At 41.5% G+C, this 25,083-nt stretch overlaps 1 protein-coding gene across 1 annotated transcript in view; it reads left to right on the forward strand.

Annotated features, from left to right (window-relative positions):
• Window positions 1-25,083, forward strand: part of synpo2.S (synaptopodin 2 S homeolog) — a 163,335-nt gene that overhangs the window by 100,859 nt on the left and 37,393 nt on the right. The window contains exon 2 of the mRNA XM_018243370.2: window positions 18,910-19,061. Within this exon, the coding sequence (XP_018098859.2) occupies window positions 18,910-19,061 (152 nt within the window). The remainder of the gene's footprint in view (window positions 1-18,909; window positions 19,062-25,083) is intronic.

Here is a 25,083-nt window from a genome sequence, read left to right on the forward strand (position 1 = left end):
CAAAAGGGGGACAGTGGTAGGTTGAACGGATATGCAGTTATAGTTGCTGATGCAATCACTAGTCTTATCCTAGCTTTTCATGGCATTTATAGAAAGATACATTTAATAAAGCACAAAGTCATAAAAGCAACGCATGCTACTGGTCTAATCACCAAAAGCAACCAATCAGAAGGTAGCATTAACTGGTTACCTCTTTAAAAACCAACAGGGTACCATGTTTTGTAGCTCCTGGACAAATTTAGCTCTATTTATTTTGAATATGGGATATGGGATTATGGGATATGAAGTTTTTGTTCTTGTAGTGCAGCAGTAAAATGCTTAACAGTGAAGAACAATGATGGGTGCTTGGTCAGTCCATGTGGAGGCAAGTGTGGAAGTAATGGACCCTTTATGTTGTAAATGGCTCTATCTGATAGGAAAGTAAGCTTTTTATAAGGTCATAATTCATAGTAAGTTCTATAGTGCCTAACGCTCCCTCTACTGTAATTTATAGAACTGCCATGTAAAGTAACAAGACCACAGGCCACATCACTCTGATATTACTTCTAATATCTAATAAGTTAATTATTTGTTAAAATTAACAAATGGCTTTTTAGAAAACTTTAATAAAATACACAATTAAACCCACTTTGCATAAAAATGCTGCTGTAAGACCCCTTTTACATACTTTTATATGTCATTGTTAAAGTTTTTCAGCACAGACATTTATATCACAAATGTACATATATCTAAAATATATTGGTGCCTTCAAGTTAATATTCATATCGAGCTTGCGCTGGGAATCCTGAGAAGGATACTCAGTTTAAAATACATTTTCAGTTTTCATATACAGTAATCCTCAATTGGATATTAAAATATCCATATAAATATGGCTTTTTGAACCATTTAACTATTATGGCACAAAGCGGTCAGCTTTCATTTCCAGATGCATGCACCACAGAAAAAGATGAACGGTGCACACACAGAGATGCAACCACAGTACTAAGAGGTGCCAACTGACAAGCACATAAAATTATTGTATTCTGGTGCCCCAAATTAGCACTGCAATGCAAGTACTTAATAAACCAACTATTTTCTCGTGACTTTAGTGTTTTAGGGTGAGCTGTATTTCTTCATGACAGAAGGGAGGTGATAATCTGTTAGGCTCTCTTGAATCCCATGCATAACACTTGATATGTGCATGTCTTTTTGAACATGGATGTCTAACAATTATGCAGCCATGAAGGTTTCATAGTGACAGCGAAGTCACACGAGTAGCAATTATTTTGACTGACTGCCACAAGAGGTAATGACTTGAGCATTCAGTCATTTAATACCTTGTAACAAGCACTACATTCCTATGGCCGCTTTATACTCACTATATTTATTAACTCTTACTTCTTTGAGGTTGCCCCATACTACACACAGTTAAGTGGTTATTTATCAAAGGTTGAAAGTGATGTGATTTTTTTTCAATTTTAATAAATGTAATAAATTTGAATATACTAGAATGGGAGGATATTTATGATAAATCTGGAACGTCTAGCATTTGATTGAATAGAAATGACCCGAAAATTCGAATCCTCCCCCAAAAAAAACTCAAACGTCAGGAAGGCTATTAACATCTTCAAATGGTTCAACGGACCTCTGCCAATGACTTCTACATGAACTTGGCAGGTTTTAGGTGGGGAAGTATCGAATTCGAACTGTTTTCAGGGTTGAGGTGTGATAAATTTCAAATTTAAATTCAAGTTGGTGGTTTTAAATTTCAAAATTGTGAGTTTTGACCAAAAAATTATTTGAAAATTCAAATTCAAATTTACAGTTAGAACCTTAGTAAATTTTGCCCATTTATAGAGAGAAGTCAAATATTTATATTTAGAAAATTCTGTGTTTCTTCATGGAAAAATAAACACATTTTGTTGTTGCTGAGTTCCCTAAAAGCCACCCTGAGAAACATTTAAATGGAAAGGAAAAGTCTTTTGCGTTGGGGGTGCCAGTTAGGCATGTACTAACTTGAAACCTGCTCTTATCAGAAGAAAACTGCACCAGCCCGGGATTCTTCCAGTGAGCACCACAGAGCAATCGGCTTCAGGCTTCTTTCTTTTTCTCACGGCTGCACATGTGCAGTAGAGCGAAAAGCAGAACTTTAATGAAAAAGTCGGCTATTTCGTTCTACTGCACATGCGTCTGCCCCAGGAAATTTGAAGATAGAAGAAGCAGGAATATGATCGCTCCTTGGTGCTCGCTGGAAGAATCATAGGTCGGTGCAGTTTCCCCTAATAGATGCCCGGGGTTTCAGGTAAGAACATGCGATCACTTGGGGGTGCCTAACTTTCGGCACCCCCAAGTAAAAAAAAAGACCTTTTTTCTCCTTTAAGGTCTCTCAGGATGGCTTTTAGGGAACTAAGCCACAATCTGACTGCATCAGCTCATTCATTCTTTTTTGTGCTTAATTTTACATTTCTACACCACTTAGAGCAAGAGAAATACTACTTGAAGGTCACTTTTTTAATTGTATTCACATACTGTATACCGCTTTTAAGAACTTTCTGTTTAAAGGTAGGGATGTAGCGAACGTCGGAAAAAAAGTTCGCGAACATATTCGCGAACTTGCGTCAAAAATGCGAACGGTTCGCGAACGTCGCGAACCCCATAGACTTCAATGGGAAGGCGAATTTTAAAAGCTAGAAAAGACATTTCTGGCCAGAAAAATGATTTTAAAGTTGTTTAAAGGGTGCAACGACCTGGACAGTGCCATGCCAGAGGGGGATCAAGGGCAAAAATGTTTCTAAAAAATCCATTGTTGACACAGCGCTGTGTTTTGTGCTGTAAAGGGCAGAAATCACACTACATTTCTAAACCTGTGTAATAAAATGCTTTAAAACGTCCGGCGTCTACATGCCAATCAAGTCGTGTAAAGGTTACAGCCTGTTCACACGCAAAGACGAAACGCGGTGCTTACTGCAACGCAAAAAGACGCAAAGAGCTTTCATGAATGATACCGTCAAGTGAGCAAATAATAGTTTTTAATTACTAGTTGCTTGTCACCTCCAGGATGTTCGTCCTGTTGGTGGCAATATTTCTGTAGTGGTGTGTTTAGCAGTCACCGTGCTTGTGCGCACGTGCACGGTCAGGCAGAGGTAATTCAATGTACAGTGAAGTGAACCAAAAAACACTGATTCTGCAGTGTGGGCCCAGTTTTGGTCTACTTTATTGATCACCTGCGGTGACCATAAAAGATCCGATTTTGCCACTGTTGCAGAACCCTGAAAAATTAGGCATGTGTACTTTCCTGAAAAATTATGTTTTTTTGTCGCAGCCACTGAACCAGAAGTCCAGAAACAATATGCCATATAAATGCTGAAAATATTAATTTTTTTTTGTGGCAGCCACTGCAGCACAGAGGCCAGAAAAAATATGCCATATAAATGCAAACAATATTAATTTTTTTTTGTGGCAGCCACTGCAGCACAGAGGCCAGAAAAAATATGCCATATAAATGCAAACAATATTAATTTTTTTTTGTCGCAGCCACTGCAGCACAGAGGCCAGGAAAAATATGCCATATAAATGCTAACAATATAAAAATTTTTTGTCGCAGACACTGAAGCACAGAGGCCAGAAAAAATATGCCATATAAATGCTGAAAATATTCAATTTTTTTGGTCGCAGCCACTGAAGCACAGAGGCCAGAAAAAATATGCCATATAAATGCTTAAAATATTCTGTTTTTTTTGGTCGCAGCCACTGCAGCACAGAGGCCAGAAAAAATATGCCATATAAATGCAAACAATATTAATTTTTTTTTTGTCGCAGCCACTGCAGCACAGAGGCCAGGAAAAATATGCCATATAAATGCTAACAATATAAAAAAAAATTGTCGCAGACACTGAAGCACAGAGGCCAGAAAAAATATGCCATATAAATGCTGAAAATATTCAATTTTTTTGGTCGCAGCCACTGAAGCACAGAGGCCAGAAAAAATATGCCATATAAATGCTGAAAATATTCTGTTTTTTTTGGTCGCAGCCACTGAAGCACAGAGGCCGAAACAATATGCCATATAAATGCTGAAAATATTCATTTTTTTGACACAGCCACTGAAGCACAGAGGCCAGAAAAAATATGCCATATAAATGCTGAAAATATTCTGTTTTTTTTGGTCGCAGCCACTGAAGCACAGAGGCCAGAAAAAATATGCCATATAAATGCTGAAAATATTCTGTTTTTTTTGGTCGCAGCCACTGAAGCACAGAGGCCAGAAAAAATATGCCATATAAATGCTGAAAATATTCATTTATTTTTGTCGCAGCCACTAAAGCACAGAGGCCGAAACAATATGCCATATAAATGCTGAAAATATTCATTTTTTTGTCACAGCCACTGAAGCACAGAGGCCAGAAAAAATATGCCATATAAATGCTAACAATATAAATTTTTTTTGTTGCAGACACTGAAGCACAGAGGCCAGAAAAAATATGCCATATAAATGCTGAAAATATTCAATTTTTTTGGTCGCAGCCACTGAAGCACAGAGGCCAGAAAAAATATGCCATATAAATGCTGAAAATATTCTGTTTTTTTTGGTCGCAGCCACTGCAGCACAGAGGCCAGAAAAAATATGCCATATAAATGCAAACAATATTAATTTTTTTTGTCGCAGCCACTGCAGCACAGAGGCCAGGAAAAATATGCCATATAAATGCTGAAAATATGAATTTTTTTTGTCACAGCCACTGAAGCACAGAGGCCAGAAAAAATATGCCATATAAATGCTGAAAATATTCTGTTTTTTTTGGTCGCAGCCACTGAAGCACAGAGGCCAGAAAAACTCAGGATTTACCTGGATTCAAATTAAACCAGTAGGGTTTGCACCCTAGTTTGTAACGGTGGTGGAGGGAGGAGGACGCTAAAGGACAGCTGTATGTGGAGTCAAGAGGCGTGCAGAGAAGGACAGCTGCATGGGGAGTCAGAATCAGAAACTCAGAACAAGTCTTCCGGCGTGCAGTAACCCTCCGAGATCCACCCCTCATTCATTTTAATAAAGGTCAGGTACTCCACACTTTTGTGACCTAGGCGAGTTCTCTTCCCAGTTACAATCCCTCCTGCTGCACTGAAGGTCCTTTCTGAGAGGACACTTGAGGCGGGGCAAGACAAGAGGTTCATGGCAAATTGTGACAGCTCTGGCCACAGATCAAGCCTGCGCACCCAGTAGTCCAGGGGTTCATCGCTCCTCAGAGTGTCGATATCTGCAGTTAATGCCAGGTAGTCCGCTACTTGCCGGTCGAGGCGTTCTTTGAGGGTGGATCCTGAAGGGTTCTGCCGCTGCCTTGGACTGAAAAACATTTGCATGTCTGACGTTACAGAGTGGCCAAAGTGCTTTGTCCTTGCAGGTGCGCTCGTGGCAGGATTACTGGCACCTCTGCCCCTGGAATGTTGATGAGTTCCTGAAGTGACATCACCCTTAAAAGCATTGTACAACATGTTTTGCAGGCTGGTTTGTAAATGCAGCATCCTTTCAGACTTGTGGTATGTTGGTAACATTTCTGCCACTTTATGCTTGTACCGAGGGTCTAGTAGAGTCGCGACCCAGTACAGGTCCTTCTCCTTAAGCCTCTTGATACGGGGGTCCTTCAACAGGCATGACAGCATGAAAGACCCCATTCTCACAAGGTTGGATGCAGAGGTATCCATCTCCGCTTCCTCGTTATCAAGGACTGCATCATCCACGGTCTCCTCCCCCCAGCCACGTACAAGACCAGGGGTCCCCAAAAGGTCACCACTAGCCCCCTGGGAAGCCTGCTCCTGTTGGTCCTCCTCCTCCACAAAGCCACCTTCCTCCTCTGACTCCACTTCTGACACCTCTCCCTGCGTTGCAGCAGGTGCCTGGGTTCGTTCTGGTGATTCCGACCAGAAATCATGCGCTTCCTGCTCCTCGTCACGCTGGTCTACAGCCTCATCTGTCACTCGTCGCACGGCACGCTCCAGGAAGAAAGCAAAGGGTATTAGGTCGCTGATGGTGCCTTCGGTGCGACTGACCATATTTGTAACCTCTTCAAAAGGGCGCATGAGCCTGCAGGCATCGCGCATAAGCACCCAGTAACGGGGGAAAAAAATCCCCAGCTCTGCAGATCCAGTCCTACCACCCAGTTCAAACAGGTATTCGTTGACGGCTCTTTGTTGTTGCAGCAGACGTTCCAACATGAGGAGCGTTGAATTCCAGCGAGTCTGGCTGTCGCAAATCAAACGCCTGACTGGCATGTTGTACCGCTGCTGAATGTCAGCAAGGCGTGCCATGGCTGTATAGGAACGTCTGAAATGGGCCGACACCTTCCTGGACTGCCTGAGAACGTCCTGGAATCCTGGGTACTTTGAGACAAAACGTTGTACTATTAAATTCAGAACATGTGCCATGCAGGGCACATGTGTTAAATTGCCCAGTCTCAGTGCTGCCAACAGATTGCTTCCATTGTCACACACCACTTTTCCGATCTTCAGTTGGTGTGGGGTCAGCCACCGATCGGCCTGTGACAGCAGAGATGACAGGAGTACAGATCCGGTATGGTTTTTGCTTTCCAGGCACGTCATCCCCAAGACAGCATGACAACGGCGTACCTGGCACGTCGAATAGCCTAGGGGGAGCTGGGGGTGTACAGGTGTGGAGGAGGAGGACCCAGCAGCAGAGGACGAAGAAGAGGAAGAAGACGAGGTAGAGAGCGAAGGAGGAGTAGAGGTGGTGGCAGAACCGCGTGCAATCCGTGGCGGTGACACCAACTCCACTGTCGTTGTTGAGCCACACATTTCCTGCTTCCCAGCCATGACCAAGTTCACCCAGTGGGCAGTGTAGGTGACATACCTGCCCTGACCATGCTTGGAGGACCATGCGTCAGTAGTCATATGGACCTTTGGCCCAACACTAAGTGACAGAGATGCAGTGACTTTTGAAAAAAAATTGCGGCTGGGTACCTTCCACTGCGGTGTCCCAATTGCTACAAATTTGTGGAAGGCCTCAGAGTCCACCAGCTGGTATGGTAAAAGCTGGCGGGCTAAGAGTGCAGACAAGCCAGCTGTCAGACGCCGGGCAAGGGGGTGACTCGCAGACATTGGCTTCTTACGCTCAAACATGGCCCTCACAGAAACTTGGCTGGGGGCAGATGACTGGGAATGGGAACTGGTGGTCAAGGTGGAATGCGGAGTGGAGGGTGGTTCAGACGGGTCAAGGACAGCAGAGGTAGAGCAGTAAGATGCTGGACCAGAAGGAGGGTGGCTTTTAGTTTGCCTGTTGCCTTTGAGGTGTTGCTCCCAAAGTGCTTTGTGCTTGCCGTTCATGTGCCTTCGCATAGAAGTTGTACCTATGTGGCTGTTGGGCTTCCCAAGACTCAGTTTCTGACTGCACTCATTGCAAATTACAACGCTTTTGTCAGAGGCACACACATTAAAAAAATCCCACACTGCTGACCTTTTTGAAGCTGGCAATCTGGCGGTAACAGTAGAAGTTGGCGGCGTTGGCGGCAATGGTGGGTGCGTTGGCCGGCTGACCACAGGTGCCGATACATGTTGTTGCCCTACTGTTCCCTGCGAGCTGTCCTCCCTGCTTCTTCTAAGTCTTATTCTCCTCCTGCCTCTCTGACTCTCCGTCTCTCCATCTGAACTATCCTCCTCTTGCTCTCTTCTACTGGGCACCCACAAAACATCAATCTCCTCATCATCATTCTCCTCAGATGCATCAATTTCTTCTAACAGCTCACAGAAGGAAGCAGCAGCGGGGACCTCCTCGTCATCACTCATTATGTCCATCTCTGTTGTGTTCTCTGCCAGAATTAAATCTGGTGTAACGTCCTCATCTCCTTCATCTTCTTCTGCCAATAATGGTTGCGCATCACTCAGTTCAAGAAACTCATGTGAAAATAACTCCTCTGACTCCAGTGAAGAAGGGGCGCCGGTGGTGGAGGAAGTGTTACGTGGGGTGCCCATAGCAGTGGAGGATGAGGATGTTGTGGTAAAGTTAGAAACGGTAGAGGATGGGGTGTGCTGTGTAAGCCAGTCAACTACCTCTTCAGCATTTTGGGAGTTCAGGGTCATTGCCTTTTTAAAACTGGGCAATTTCCTAGGGCCACAGGATAGCATAGCAGCACGGCCCCTAGTGCCTCTGCGTGGCGGCCTGCCTTTGCCTGGCATTATTTTTAAAACAAAAACAACAACAACTCAGGTGGTGTTTCTGGAGACGGTATTATTATTGATATTTAGACAGAATGTGAACAAGCTCACACAGCTAGATGGCAGTGGTTTGAAAATGAAGAACACACTGGGCAAATAATGCCTACAAGGTCAACGTATACACTACAGCAGTGGTGGATACGGAATATATTATTGCTGCTTGAAAAACATCACTCAGGTGGTGTTTCTGGAGACGGTATTATTATTGATATTTAGACAGAATGTGAACAAGCTCACACAGCTAGATGGCAGTGGTTTGAAAATGAAGAACACACTGGGCAAATAATGCCTACATGGTCAACGTATACACTACAGCAGTGGTGGATACGGAATATATTATTGCTGCTTGAAAAACGTCACTCAGGTGGTGTTTCTGGAGACGGTATTATTATTGATATTTAGACAGAATGTGAAAAAGCTCACACAGCTAAGTGGCAGTGGTTTGAAAATGAAGAACACACTGGGCAAATAATGCCTACAAGGTCAACGTATACACTACAGCAGTGGTGGATACGGAATATATTATTGCTGCTTGAAAAACGTCACTCAGGTGGTGTTTCTGGAGACGGTATTATTATTGATATTTAGACAGAATGTGAAAAAGCTCACACAGCTAAGTGGCAGTGGTTTGAAAATGAAGAACACACTGGGCAAATAATGCCTGCAAGGTCAACGTATACACTACAGCAGTGGTGGATACGGAATATATTATTGCTGCTTGAAAAACGTCACTCAAGTGGTGTTTCTGGAGACGGTATTATTATTGATATTTAGACAGAATGTGAACAAGCTCACACAGCTAGATGGCAGTGGTTTGAAAATGAAGAACACGCTGGGCAAATAATGCCTACAAGGTCAACGTATACACTACAGCAGTGGTGGATACGGAATATATTATTGCTGCTTGAAAAACGTCACTCAGGTGGTGTTTCTGGAGACGGTATTATTATTGATATTTAGACAGAATGTGAACAAGCTCACACAGCTAGACGGCAGTGGTTTGAAAATGAAGAACACACTGGGCAAATAATGCCTACAAGGTCAACGTATACACTACAGCAGTGGTGGATACGGAATATATTATTGCTGCTTGAAAAACGTCACTCAGGTGGTGTTTCTGGAGACGGTATTATTATTGATATTTAGACAGAATGTGAAAAAGCTCACACAGCTAAGTGGCAGTGGTTTGAAAATGAAGAACACACTGGGCAAATAATGCCTGCAAGGTCAACGTATACACTACAGCAGTGGTGGATACGGAATATATTATTGCTGCTTGAAAAACGTCACTCAGGTGGTGTTTCTGGAGACGGTATTATTATTGATATTTAGACAGAATGTGAAAAAGCTCACACAGCTAGATGGCCACTGGGCAAATAATGCCTGCAAGTGCACTACTATTGGTGCACTACTATGAAGAACAGCAAACAGCACTGGACACCTTAAAGAACAGTAAGATAAGTAAAATAAAAAAAAAAATTATATGTATATTAAAAATAAAAAATATTCTCGGGTTGGTGCTGCTGAACTACTAGGAGCAGCACAGTAGCACACCAGTCCCACTCCCCAACACTGCTAGACTAATAGCACTTGGCTGTTAAAGTAGCAAAGTAAAACAACAAAAAAGAAAATAAAAGCAGTCCTTACAAGGACTATTGGGTTATTACAGCAGTCAGCAGATGAGATCAGAAGAGATCAGTGCCCACAGCAGGCAGCTACATACAGAGCACTGCAGTAGAAGGTAGATTACTAGCCAGCAAAGCTACCCTAAAATGTCCCTCAAATCCCTGCAGACTTCTGTCCCTCCAATACAGAGCAGTATCAAGTAGATTACTAGCCAGCAAACTTACTATCAACTGTCCCTCAAAGAAATCAGTGAAATCAGTAACAGCTCTCTCCCTACACTAGCTCTTGCAAGCACACACAGGCAGAATGAAAAAACGCTGCAGGGCTTCAGTTTATATATGGAAGGGGAGTGGTCCAGGGGGTGTGGGGGTGGTCCAGGAGGGAGAGCTTCCTGATTGGCTGCCATGTATCTGCTGGTCTGGGGTGAGAGGTCAAAAAAAAGCGCCAGGTAAGGCGAACCCAAAATGGCGAACGTCGCGCGACGTTCGCGAACATTCGGCGAGCGTGAACAGCCGATGTTCGCGCGAACAAGTTCGCCGGCGAACAGTCCGCGACATCCCTATTTAAAGGACCAGTAACATCAAAAAAAATATTTAAAAATTCGTTAGTGCACAACGAAAAATAAACACCAAGACAAATTAAACTTTTAAATAGCAAAGCCTTTATTAAGAAATAACTTACAGATTGTCCACTTCCTGTCCTCTTCAGAAACGGCGAAAAGGCGACCATCCATACAGCAGAGATCGATTTCTCCTCCCTGGCAATTCTACTGACAGGCATCGTCCTTCATCCTCATCCTGGTGTCCAGCAGCAACAGTGTCACGGGCTTTCCTCTCCTGCAAGCGCACTAGTCTTTCTCCCGTATCATCAGTGCAGTGCCCAGTAATAGCTTGAGCTCCGAGTTCTATATGTGAAACTATGAAGACTCCATTCGGACCTGAGCACACGGACCAAGCCAGTGCTCTGAAACGTAGTCCCTCAGCTCATCCCTCAGCGCAGATAGCTGTTGCGTTTGCGTCGCGGGCCACAGACATTATCCAGCACGGAACTTCTCTGAACGCTTCCGGTCTCCCGTAAAGTTCCCCGGCCAATCCCAGACGCCTCTACCGATTGAGGGGGTGGTGGACTCCCGCGGCCGCCTGCTCGTGGATTGCAGGGAAGAGAGGGTGCCTTCGGATGAGCATAGGAGCCAGTGGAGCTGATGAACATGCTGTGCGGATGATGATGGGGGGAGCCGGCAGGCTGGGTGCTGCTCCCCTAACATGGCAGAAGTGGTCAGTTCCCTCCAGAGGATGAAGAGTAGCCAGAGTGAGGGCGAGTGACGCAAACGCATACAGGAGAAAGACTACTGCGTCCGCGTACTCAGGTCCGAATGGAGTCTTCATAGTTTCACTTGTAGAACTCGGAGCTCAAGCTATTACTGGCCGCTGCACTGATGATACGGGAGAAAGACTACTGCGCTTGCAGGAGAGGAAAGCCCGTGACACCGGGAGGAGGATGAAGGACGATGCCTGTCAGTAGAATTGCCAGGGAGGAGAAATCGATCTCTGCTGTATGGATGGTCGCCTTTTCGCCGTTTCTGAAGAGGACAGGAAGTGGACAATCTGTAAGTTATTTCTTAATAAAGGCTTTGCTATTTAAAAGTTTAATTTGTCTTGGTGTTTATTTTTCGTTGTGCACTAACGAATTTTTAAATATTTTTTTTTGATGTTACTGGTCCTTTAAGTTACTCAGTTTTTCCTACATATACAAACTCACATCTGAGTAAGCTCTGAGAAGCAAGGCATTATAACACAATTATACCACAGTAGCTGGCTTCTAAATCGTATGCAAATATTAACTAGGTTTTTGGGTAATAACAACTCTTTTACATGCCATACATCAGGGGTGCCCAAGACGCCGATCCCGCTCTACCAGTTGATTGCATTAACGTTTCTGGTAGACCGCGGAATAAATAGTCGCGTGTTAAAATAAATAGTCACCTGTAAAAATAAATAGTCGCGTGTAAAGAAAAAGTTGCAAGCCCATAGAATTCAATATATAAATATTCGCGTCTGAAAAAAAATAGTCGCCATCCTGCTATCTTCGTGAGGTGACAAAGTCTGGGCACCCCTGCCATACATAATATAATCTACAGCACTGTCATAGAAGTAGCGTCGTAGTAAATTCTGTGTTTGCAGATTTTATTCTCCCTATGGGAAAGCATGTTACCTTGCAATGAATGGTCAATGTGATATATTTGATTTAAAAAATAATTGTTACTGATCTCTTCTCTTTATTTCCACACTTAGGGGCTGATTCACTATGGGTCGAATATCGAGGGTTAATTAACTATTCGACTAGGAATTGAAATCCTTCGACTTCGAATATCTAGCGCAAATTCTGCGATTGTACGATCGAAGGATTATTCCTTCGATCGAACGATTAAATCCTTCGAATCGAACGATTAAATCCTTCGAATCGAACGATTCGAAGGATTTAAATCCAACGATCGAAGGAATATCCTTCGATCAAAAAAACTTAGGCAAGCCTATGGGGACCTTCCCCATAGGCTAACATTGACTTCGGTAGCTTTTATCTGCCGAACTAGGGGGTCGAAGTTTTTTTTAAAGAGACAGTACTTCGAACTTCGAATGATTTTTACTTTGAATCCTTCGATTCGAAGTCGTAGTCGTAGTCGAAGTAGCCCATTCGATGGTCGAAGTAGCCCAAAAAATACTTCGAAATTCGAAGTTTTTTTACTTCGAATCCTTCACTCGAATTTGGTGAATCGGCCCCTTAATATACTATGAGCATAGCATTTATGCCAAATTGTTAGCTTAAAAAGCAGATAATTGCTTTTACAGTATGTGAGCCAATTCTGCACTGCAATAAATGTCACAACTGTTAACAGTACTAAAATAAAAGTGGTAATAAATATTTTATCATAAGCTGGTTATATAGAACACTGGAAAGGGACTGCTCTAACATTTGTGAAAAAGTGGAGTTCTATCCTCACATGTTAAATGTCCTGAAAATTATTTAAAAATCAATTGTTTGCACTTTATCAAAACACAAAGGTGTTCTGACTAGCAGGGATTTTAGATATACAACTGGCTCAGAATCAGGACATATATATATATTATTAAGAAGTGCAGAATGCAAGAAAATTGGTCAAATTCACCATGTTTTTACCCAGTATGCAAGTAATTACTTCTACCCCAGTCAGGTACAAATATTTACATCATATACTTTACAAGATGCACAAAGATTAGTGGCAATTAAGTGTATTGCATGCAAATGTGTGCAAGTGCATCTGCATGACCTATAATTGCGTGCAACAGCTAGGGCTCTTACATATGTTTTTTTTTTCTGCATTTAACACGTGTTTAAATAAAGGTTTGAGTCAGTAACGGAACTTGGTGGGGGCGGGCCCTGGTGCGGGCCCTGCAGCCGGGCCTGCCCCCACCCTCGTCTGCGTGATTTTTCTCTGACGCTGCAGCCGACTCCAGCCGGCTGCAGCGTGCGCGATCTACCGGGGGGGGCCCTGCGGGGGTGCGGGCCCTGGCCCAGTTGCACCCCCTGCTCCCCCGGTAGTTACGCCCCTGGTTTGAGTGCAAATAAACACATTTACTAATTGATTCCGTTATATTCTGCCTGTTTTTATTCATGACCGTTCTGAGTTGCTTTTTACTCCCATTTGTATTTCAGTGTGTTTGTTGCATTTCCTTGTACTTGACAAATGTTCAGCTATCAATAAAATAGAGGGATACATTTGGAACTGAAAAAAATGCACTCAGTTTCGTAAAAACCCCTGCAATATATGCATTTTTCAGGCTCAGCATGTGTTTAAAAAACGCAGAAAAATGCCCCTGTGTAAGAGCCCTTAGGACTTGTACACACTAGCATTGTGTTCCACCTGCATTCAGCACCCGTGTCACTACAGGCCCCTTCAGAAGAATTGATTGCATTTCTTCTTGTGCTCCCCTGCAGCTAAACACTATAGAATTGACCGCAGGGGAGCGCTCTTAGAAACACTAGTGTGTATGAGCCCTTAAGCACAACACACTGGGGGTCATTTATAAAGTTTGCGCAGTGCATATTTATGTTTTATTGCCCATGTTTTTTCTTGAACACTAAAATATTGCACTACTGTGTCTATATTTCTGGGGTTTTTTTAAATTTGCATTGTGAACAAATTTTCGCAATAGCACGCAAATGAGTTGGATGTTTGCGTGGGTGAGGCTACTATGCCAGACTGTTGTGTGCAAAAAACATTGTTGACAGCAATTTAAATTTGCAATTTGTGAATCTGATTTTCAAATATTTTCTCAGCCACCAAAGTTGTTGCATAAGTGTGCGCATAAATACTCACAATTTACCATATTCAAAAAGCTCTTATGGATGATCGCAGTGTAAAAATAATTTTTGCAATTCCGTTTGCACATTAAATACACCACTCTTATCCAGATTTATAAATATAACCATGCACAGGGCAAATATATTCACTGTGCAAATTATTCTGCACTGCACAAAGTTTATAAATGAGCCCCATTAACTTCCATATGTAAAAAAAGGCACAGGTGCAAGTAACCCATAGCAAACTATTAGCAGGTATAATGTAGTATCAACTGGTAACTTGTTTAAAAGCAAACAGGTTATTGGTAAGGCATTACTGCTCCTTTTACATATGGCAGTACAAGTGTCCTGCATCAATAATAATGTGTAAAAGAATCTTTTTTACTCATGAGTAGACTTTATGAGCTAGCATTAAGATACAAATCTGCAATAGTTGACAGACCATAAGAAACTATGAAATATTTCAACTTTTACTTTCTGACAAAATAAGTGAGGGAAAAGGAGGAAATGCATGAGAAATGTGCTATAGTCAACATGAAGGGTCAGATTTACTGAGGTTGGAATGGTAAATTTGAATTTTCAATTTTTTTTTTAGTCAATACTCACAAATTCCAATTTAAAGGCACCAACTCGAATTTGAATGTGAGATTTATCACACCTCGACCCTGGAAGTGGTTCTAATTTGACTATTCTCCACCTAAAACCTGCCGAGAAGTTCATGTAGAAGTCAATGGCAGAGGTCCCTTGAACTATTTGAAGATGTTAACAGAAGCGGCAAGCCAAGCCAAACTTCTCACTTTGAAGATGACACCTCATATACTCCAATTAGAGAAAAAAACCTTTGATAAACAACCCCCGAAATGTTGAACTGATGGGCAAATGTCAGAACACAGTGTATCTAATTAAACTCGATAGTCTTTATATCTGAACTAAAAAATATACTACCTTCAAGGTGCACAATAAAAATGTGCAGTGTAATATTGTTTTACAAAATGGGGATTTTTGTTTTGTTTCTTTAACATTTACAACTTAAATTACATCCACTGTTTGTATTTGTGTCTGTGGGTCCAATTCACCCTAACAACCATGCATTTATTTGAATAAGAGACTTCAATATGAATAGGGGACGACCTGAATAGAACAATTAGTCATCAAAAAGAACAATACATTTGTAGCTTTAAAAAGCATTCATTTTTTAGATGGGGTCAGTGACACCCCATTTGAGTCAGAAGACAAATAATTAAAAAGAAACTAAAAAAAAAGCAAATAATGAAGATCAATTGAAATGTTGCTTAGAATTGGCCATTTTATAACATTCCAAGGGCTCTTACACATGGGCGGTTTTACCTGCGCTCCCCTGCGTTGCGATTTCTTTCGTTTAGCCGCAGGGGAGCACAGGAGTAGATGCACTCAATTATTGTCAAGGGGGCTGTACTCACACAGACGCATGTATGCGCCTAATGCAGGTGAAGTGCAACATGCTGTGTCCCACCTGCGTTTGCCACTTACATGCGTCTGTGTGAGTACAGCCCCCTTATTCCTGTTATAGTTGTAGTATTTCTGGTCAGGTGATCTCTGAGGCAGCACACAGACCATCACGAAATGGTGGTTCAAGGCAAGTGATGTAAAAGGGCAATATTTACTTAAATGTATATATCGGTATGACAAGATTCTTAAATATGCCACTTAATTTGATATAAACTATCTGTTGCTCAAGTATTCATTTTGGGGGTATAGTATAGTAACTGTAGTTTGGAGCTGGGTTACACCCGTAGTTCCCGTCTTACCGAAAGCAAGCATACTTAACCTGTGTATGTGCCAGATACATCTATTTTTCCTTCTATACTCAATATAGCTTTAGCATAGTGAAAGTCCTTTTCTCTCTCGGTCTCTGTAGGGTTTTTTGCAACACAAACGGTATTGTTTATATGGACATGATTTTGTATCCATGGTCTGTGCTGTGCTTTCCTGCCATCATTATTGCTACTGCTGTTCTTTTATAATCACACAGAAGAAATTGATAGAACACTTCTACCTTTTAAATGAGTCTTGAACGAACATCTATACCAATATGGGCTTCTAAAGGAGTATTCTGTTTACATTCCTGCTGTTGGAGAGTAAACTGAGAATACCATTCCATGTTTGTCAATGGTCAGATTGCAGTTTGCTGTTGCAGTAATAACATGTTGGCACTATCTATTCTATCATGGATATTAAGTATAATAGTGAATAACTTTGCAGAATGTGATTCTTATCTTTAAATATAGTGTTAATAGTTGTTACCATGAAAAACAGACAGTTAGATAGTATTGTAGGTATTCAAACGTGTTCTTGTTAATTTTAGGTTGCTATGAAATCTACCCTAACAATAATGCAGCTCAAGCAGAATCCTTTCAAGTCCCTTTGCTCATCATCCTGTTTTAAAATTGAGGGCACTTGGAGCGTCAACTCTACTGCTCTCAGTCTGCTTTTTTATTTGCAGGCTGAGAGAAGTGGATCCACTCCCTTTCCCTTCTCTGTTGATCTGCACTGCGCTTCTGCTTCAGTGCAGGCAAAAGGAGCAGAGTGGAGGTTATGTAGAAATTCAAATGTGGATACAAACAAGCGCAGGCGAATCTGCTGCAAACGTTGCCTTTATTCACGAACACGACATGTTTCGAGCTCTTGCTCATTATCCGAGTGGAGGTTAGCCCAAAAATGTCTGCCTTTGTGTTTTTGGGCTGATCTCCCCTCGAGTTTACTTCTAAGTGCAAAAAATGGAGCTGGGCCAAAGAAAAGAAAAAAAAATGAAGAAAACAAAAACACAGGCTGAGAGCAGCAGAGCCAGTGCTCCGGAGCCTGTAGCCTAAAATTCAAAACTACAACTACAGTATATTGCAGTAATAACTCTATGGTGCAGTAGGCAACTAGGCTGGAACCAGGGCTAGGTAGAGTAGGCAAGTGCCCAAGGCGCAAAGCTGTGGGGGCATTAGGCACGTACCTTATCTGCCTCCTACCCCTATTCTAGTCCCCTCCACTCTCATGCTGGCTGTTCATGGCTAAGAGGGAGTGTGCATGCGTGTATTCACACAAATGCGCCTATTCACACTTGAAAAGAAGAACTATAGGACCATTAAGTCTAACAAGTTCTACATAATCCCAGTAATGATTTGATTATATTATTCCCAAGTAAATTCCATCTGTTATTGTTCTGCTTATCACAAACACACTTGCAAACTATGAATCAGCAAAATTCCTAAAGAGAAAAGTGCAATGTTTAGCAATTTCTTTTAAAGGAGAAGGAAAGGTAAAAACTTAGTAAGCTTTATCAGAAATAGCCATATAAATACACCAGTAAACCCTCAAAGTAATGCTGCTCAGAGTCCTCTGTCAAAAGAAACACCACATTTCTTTCCTTCTATTGTGTACACATGGGCTTCAGTATCAGACTTCCTGTTTTCAGCTTAAACCTCCAGGACTTGGGCTTGAGCATGCTCAGTTTGCTCCCCCCCTCCCCCCTCCCCCCTCTCTCTCTCTCTCTCTCTCTCTCTCTCTCTCTTCTTGAACCTGCTTCATTAGAAGGAAAATAGCATCATAATGGTTACAATAATTTCTAGAATTAAGAATAGTGACGCAAGCTTGTCCACGCATCCCTGTTTCCGAATGGCTGCACACTCGCATCCTCATTTGCACACACCTGTGCGGTGGCTTACCAGCAATGTTTTTCTTTAAACTTGTAGTGGCATGCCTAGCAATGTTTTTTATTTGTTGTTTTTTTTTAACTTTTAAGGGGGGCCCTGGCCAACAATGTTTTTTCTTTTTACTTGTGTGGGTGTGCCCTGACCACCAATGATTTTTTTAACTTGTAGGGGGTCCCTGACACCAATGATTTTTTTCTGCCTTGTGAGAGGACTGACCACCCATGATTTTTTAAGTTGTAGTAGGACCCTAACCACCAATGATTTTTTTAACTTGTAGGGGGCCCTGGCCACCAATGTTTTTTTAACTTATAAGGGGGACCTTGGCTTGTATTTTAAGAACTGTTTTAGCAATGACTTTTTTACAATGGGGGTGCACTGGGTCTGGGAAGTGGCCTGTGGTGGGGTGCGGGGGGGTCTGAGGCAGGGCCTGCGGTTGGGGTAGGAGGGGCGCAGGGGACCCAAAAACTTTTGTCATATGGTCCTTTGATTTTTTGATGGTGGCCCTGACTAAATGTATTTATTTACAGCAGAATTGGCAACCACCCCCTCTCAGAGCTTCTTTAGAAAGACATAAGAAGGAAAAAAAATTAAACTTTCCACTTCAGTATTAGGAAAAACTGTCACAAATAGAAAATAGAAAGTAATTGGAAAACGTCTGAAACTATCTGAAACCAACTGAATTGAAAAAAGTGTTTGAATGTGAACAACTCCTTTAATATTTAAATGATATTTAACAGAATTAAAAAAGTGTTTATTTAACTTTACAGTCCACTACCTGTGTCTGTCTTATATATATTATCTTCTCAACAAAAGGAAGCCATGAAAAAGTTACTATTTCTAAAACGATGACTAAAGACATAAAAATTCTGGGATGCAACATCTATTTCAGCCAAAGCTTCCACTCACTACTATTCCTTATTAGATTACAAGATACAATAGAATTCAACCCAAATACAGAATCGACAGTCTATATCAGCCAAATCTCTTGTACCTGTGTGAATGATAGATCTGCTTTTCATGTTCTGAGTACTTCCCTGTAAATGTTACTTTTTATTTTTTGTTTCAGGTTAAAAGCCCAAGCAAAGCTTCCATTGCTGGTTTATGTGAAGGAGATGAAGTTACTTCCATTAATGGAACCTCTTGTACTAGTATACCCTACTCTGAGGTGGTGGCTCTTATAGAGAAATCAGTGGATACACTTCAGCTGCTTGTCAAAAGGTAAAAAAAACTGTATTTAAAATCAAAATGCTGTCTGCAGAACTATATGTACTATACATACCTACATATGTATATACATATACACTGGGCCGCCATCAGGGGGGTACTGCTGTACAGGGCACTTTTCGCAATATCTGAGACCCCCCCCTTGACAGCGCTGAAGCCATGCCGCCTCTTCCAATGTCCTGAACCGACGAAAAGCCGAAGTCCCAAACAGCCGAAGTCACGAAAGTAACCGAAGTTGAATTCTTGAAATCACGAAAAGTCCCAAAGTCACGAAAGAAGCCGAAGATGAAGTCCCGAAGCTGCGAAAAGACACAACGTCACAAAAGGAGCCGAAGTTGAGGTCCATAACCCAGTTCTACTGAACACCAATCTGTGTTTTTTTATTTTTTTAAACCCCTAGCCACCAATGTATTCTTTTATACTCTATAGGCCCCTGCCACCAATTTTTTTTTTTTTTTTTTTTTTTTTTTTAAATTTCTGGGGCCCCAATGTTTTTTTTAAAGTTTTAAGGGGGCCCTGAGCACCAATGATTTTTAAAAACTTTTATGGGGGGCCCTGGCACCATTGTTTATTTTTTAACTTATAGGGGGGACCTGGTCACCAATTATTTTTTTTAACTTATAGGGGAACCCTGATCACAAATTTTTTTGAAAAAATGTTAATGGGAGGGCCCTGGCACCAAAGTTTTTTTCTAACTTTTTAGAAAACAGTTTTTAGCGTTGATGTCTGTGTGGTCTTTTAACTGTGGTGTGAGGTGGATGGGATCTGGGGTGGGGGCTGGGGTGAGCTAGAAAATTTTATGTTTTTTAATGACGGCTCTGCATATACATGGACTCCAGTGGGTTAAGAATCCCTCCTATTGAGGTAATTAGGTGGCAGCTATACTGTAAGTAGAGCTGCCTGTAGAGGTAAAAGTGTATATGCAGATCAGCGCCTACGGCAAAAGAGAAAGAAACAGAAAAAATAGCACAATATGTTTCAATATCGCACCAACACCCAATGTCCAGGTTTTTTTTTTTTGAGGTGTATTTCCCCTTTAAATTTCCACTGTTATTGGTGACATGCAACGTTTCTCCAATTTTTCCACCACCGTTTGGCTGGATTGCCAACTTACAAACTGTAGGTATAGTATATGGCTCGTAGTGTTTAACAGGTCTCGCCCTTCTCCTGTCAGCTCCTCATGTTCCCATAGAGAGATATAAAGCCAGGATAGTGTAACACCATTTATTAAAAAGTATAAAAAAAGTTTAAAACAAATTTGCACTCATATTTAGTGTGAAGAATGACCGCACATAGGAAAAGATATTTGCACAGGTTGCACTCTCGATCTAGGGTCCCTGCTAGTGTGTGAGTATCCCCCTCGTGTCTCTTCCTGTTTTTCCTGTGTAACGTCACTTCCTGCCTGAAGCAAACGCGTTTCACCAATCAGCTGGCTTCCTCAGAGGCATACTATCCCTGGCTACATGCTTCCCTTTTCTACCTATGATTCACTTAAAGTCGTCATAGCGATCTCGAGTTGCAATCCACCAGTGAGAGACTGTGGGAAGATCGGCAAGAGAAAGTGATTTTAAAGGACTTTATTTTTCTTAATTATTCTCTGTGAAGAGGTAAAAGTGGTATGTTCCAATATCTGGGGGTTCTGACTGTTTTTACTGTGCGAGAGGTAGTGGGATCTCTGCTCGCATCCTCCACCATTTATGGAAAGATTGACAATTATAATGGTAGGCAAGCAGGTTTCTTAATCAGAGAATAGACAGTGTGCTTGTTTGTTTCACACAGTATCCAAAATGTAACAGTATCTCCCAATATGTGCAAAAAAAACAAATGACAATTGAATTGAATCTACATGATTTGTTTTTCTATTCCATTATTATTATTTTATGTTCCCTTCAGAGAGTTTAGCACTGCAAAATAAAGTCAATGTAATCACAGTAGTTACATAACATCAGCAGTGCATTGGTTTAGCTATCATAAGAAAGACGGCCAGTGGAATGAGCACTAATGAAACCCTCTGATGAATTTAGTCTGCTATAGTCTAGAGGTATTCAAGACTGGTTAGTCTGACATATAAGTGAGATTGGGCTATAAAGTACATTAAAGTATATTATCCTTTTCTGCCATGGTTATACAGGTATAGGATCTGTTATCCAGAATGCTCAGAAAACCAGGGGTTTTCCGGAAAAGGGATCTTTCCTTAAATTCACCATACTATAAGTTTACTAAAAAATATTTTAAACATTAAATAAACCTAATAGGAATGTTAATAAATGTTACAATGCCTCTAATCAAATTAACATTCAATGCTCGGGGGGCACCTGGGAAATTTGAGAAAATATGGGAACCTTGGTTAGATGCCAACCAACAAGATGACTGAATTCTATGTTTAGCTTTGCGTACACCTCGATCATGTGTTACATGCTTTCTTCTACTTTGAAACTGAATATATGTATACAACTATGCCCAGTCTTCATGTAAGTGCCAAGCCTGCTTGTTTGTTTTTCTCTTTTATTTTTGTTTTTGCAAAAATGCAAAATAAAAACCTATATGAAAAAAACTGAGTCTATGGGAGATGGCCTCCCATAATTCTGAGCTTTCTGGATAATGGACAGCTGACCCCATATGTGGGATAGCCTAGCGGAAGTTTAAGGGGCAGATTTGCTAAGGATTGAAGTGAATTCGAATTGAAAAACTTCGACATTTGAAGTATTTTTTGGGTAATTTGACCATCGAATAGGGCAAATTTGACTTTGATTCAAAGTGAAAATGCTTCGACTATTCGATAATCGAAGTACTGTCTCTTTAAAAAACTTCGACTTCGCCATCTTAAACCTGCCAAATTGCTATGTTAGCCTACGGGGACCTCCTAGAACATATAGCCAAAATTTGGCTACTTTTTAGAAGTCGAAGTGAAAAAATGTTAAAAATCCTACGAATTTGACTTTGAATGTCGAAGTAGCCTATTTGATGGTCGAATTTCGAAGTTTTTTTACACTTCGAAATTCGACCCTTGATAAATCTGCCCCTAAGTGTGTACTTTACAATGTAAATAACTTGTGTATTCTTATTATTGCAGCAGTTTTGGGACATAAAGTGAAACTGCAACTCTCCTCACAGTTCTCTGAAAAATAGTTTCGAGCCTACTACACTAATATAGGTGCTAATACAGTCAGGTTAACTAATGAAACTGACACTAGTGTCTGTGACTATAATAGGGACCTTAGACAGTAAACTGAGTTGGAAACTGATGTGAATGTCAGTGTGTCAGCATCAAGAAAATAGTTATATGAGGAGGGGAACGAGACCTTACCTGTTATGAGTTGCCTGGATTGAAATGTTGCCATGAATAGAAACTGTGTTTTGAATGCTTTCTTCTTTCCTGAATCATGCCTGTTGCTGGTAGTTTTTTGGCAACCCACACTTCAGCATGTATCTGAAAACTTTTACAACCTTTTAAGGAAAAAATAATTCAGTCTCTGAATGTGCTTGAGAGCAAACTCTTGTACAAAGGCTAGAGAGGTTCCTACAGTATGTTCTTCTGAGCTACTATCAGAGTCAGTGCAAGTGTTTAGGAATACAAGTTCATTTCTGAAATAGAATAAATGTTCTCATAGTGACTTTTCATCGGATCCACTTATTTTTACTACTGGTCAAAACAAGTTAATAAGTGATATTTGGCCAGAAGCTGGACAACATGTCATTGATTGACCCTTGAGGAAATTGATCAGATAAACCTAAATTAATTTTGTTTAATGACACTTTAGGGTAAGGGCACACTGGGCGATTCGGGGAGATTTAGTCGCCTGGCGACTAATCGCCTCGACTTTGCGGCGACCAATCTCCCCGAACGCCTTCCCTCACTTAGCCCTGGCTAAAATGAAAAATCGCTGGCGCTAATCACAGGCAACGATTCGTTTTCCGAAGTCGCCTGAAGTTGCCTCACGAGGAAACTTCAAAAAATGAATCGCTCCGAATGCCAACCTGCCGGCGATTTACCTTGTAGCCGGCTGGAGGCAGTTCAGGGAGATTAGTCACCGCAAAGAAGCGGAGATTTGTCGCCGGGCGACTAATCTCCCCGAGTCTGAGCGTGTGCCCTGACCCTAAATGGTTTGAAAGTGTTTGTTTTACTAAGTGAGAAGTGGGCATCTAGTAGCATGACGTCCCCCAACTAGCATTGTCATTACTATCTATCAAATAAGATTATAGCTTTGGCTGTTAAAAAAACTGTTGTAATTGGAACTACTGACTAAACATGATTTAATATTATCAGCTTTACTTATATAGATTTAAATTTGCCACCTAGCATTAATTGATAGAAGTATTTTACAATGTCGTGCAGAGAAAGCCGTCTACCTTGTATAAAAAAGACAGCAGGCTGTGAACATTGCCAAACATAAGCCTGTTAACTGACCTTTTGGCAGCCTTCAGCAGGAGATGTTGATAATTTTGAGCAAAGATGGGCATTGGCTGACTGTCAGTTGATCCTCTGAATTGCTCCCTGATAAAAGACATTAACAGCCAGTCATCGGTGCATTTTGTTTCCTTTGTAATGATGCACATAGGCTCTTGTGCATCTCTTAAAATTTAGCATAATAACTTAATAATTAGTTGAAACCATTCTATAAGAGCTAATGGAGGCCTGTCCTTGCTACTATACATATACAAGAATTTTAAAAAAGAAATAAAGCATATTTTTACATCAACATAGGGTATCATAGGTAATAAAGGGGTGGCTCACCTTTGAGATAACTGTTAGTATGTTATAGAATGTCCGATTCCTAGCAACTTTGCAATTGATCTTCAATATTTATATATCATACTTTTTGAGTTATTTTCCTTTTTCTTCTGACCCCAGTTTCAAATGGGGGTCACTGACCCCATCTAAAAAACAAATGCTCTGTAAGGCTTCACATTTACTGTTATTAGTACTTTTTATTACTAATCTTTCTAATCAGGCCTTCTCCTATTCATATTCCAGTCTCTTATTCAAATCAGTGCATGGTTGCTAGGGTAATTTGAACCCTAGCAACCAGATCGCTGAAATTGCAATCTGGAGAGCTGCTGAATAAAAAGCTAAATAATAGAAAATGAAAACCAATTGCCAATTTTCTCAGAATATCACTCTCTACGATATACTAAAAGTTAATTCAAAGGTGAACAACCCCTTAGATAATACTTTTTGAACAATGTAAAAAACATCCCCTACCGTTTCAGGTATCTGCTACCTATATCAGTACCAACATTTAATGACAAAAGACATATTAAAGAATAAACATAAAGTGTTATTTTGTACTTCTGATGTTCCAGATCGGGCAATGACCCCACTAGTGCCAGTAGAGTTAAGAAACATTTTGCCTTTTCCAAATCACTTAAAAAAACAAACATTTTTTGTGCCAAGGACAGCCTGTGTCTTCCTATTCACCTAATATGTGCCATTACCCTTATGGAGCTAGCACACGGGCAGATTCGGGGAGATTTAGTCGCCTGGTGACTAATCTGCTCTTCTGCGGGGCCAGTGTCAATGTTCCAGCGCCAATGCATTAACGGTGCTTCGATTTCCGAAGTCGTCCAAAGTTGCCTCACGAGGAAACTTCGGACGACATCAGAAATTGAATCGCCACGAGTGCATTGGCGCTGGCGTTTTGTCATTAAAGCAGGAGGCAGGCACAGGGAAGGCAGTTTGAGGAGATTGTCGCCCCAGGGCCGGATTTCTGACTCCGGGGCCCCAAGGCCGTTCTATGCCACTGGGTCCTAGTGCCCGCCAGTGGCACGCCGATAGGTCCTAGTGCTCAGAAACGTCATGCGGAAACCCCTGTTCCCCCTCACATGTGTGTGTGAGATGCAGGCGGCTGTGCGGCATGCCGCCCTACAGTCTTGCCGCCCTAGGCCCAGGCCTATGTGGCCTCACCACAAATCCAGGCCTGGTCGCCCCGCAGAAGAGGCGATTAGTCGCCAGGCGACTAAATCTCCCCAAATCCCGTCTGCTTAAACCCTTAAAGATGAGCAATGCAATTAATGT

Source organism: Xenopus laevis, chromosome 1S (genome assembly GCF_017654675.1).
Source record: "Xenopus laevis strain J_2021 chromosome 1S, Xenopus_laevis_v10.1, whole genome shotgun sequence".
NCBI lineage: Eukaryota > Metazoa > Chordata > Amphibia > Anura > Pipidae > Xenopus > Xenopus laevis.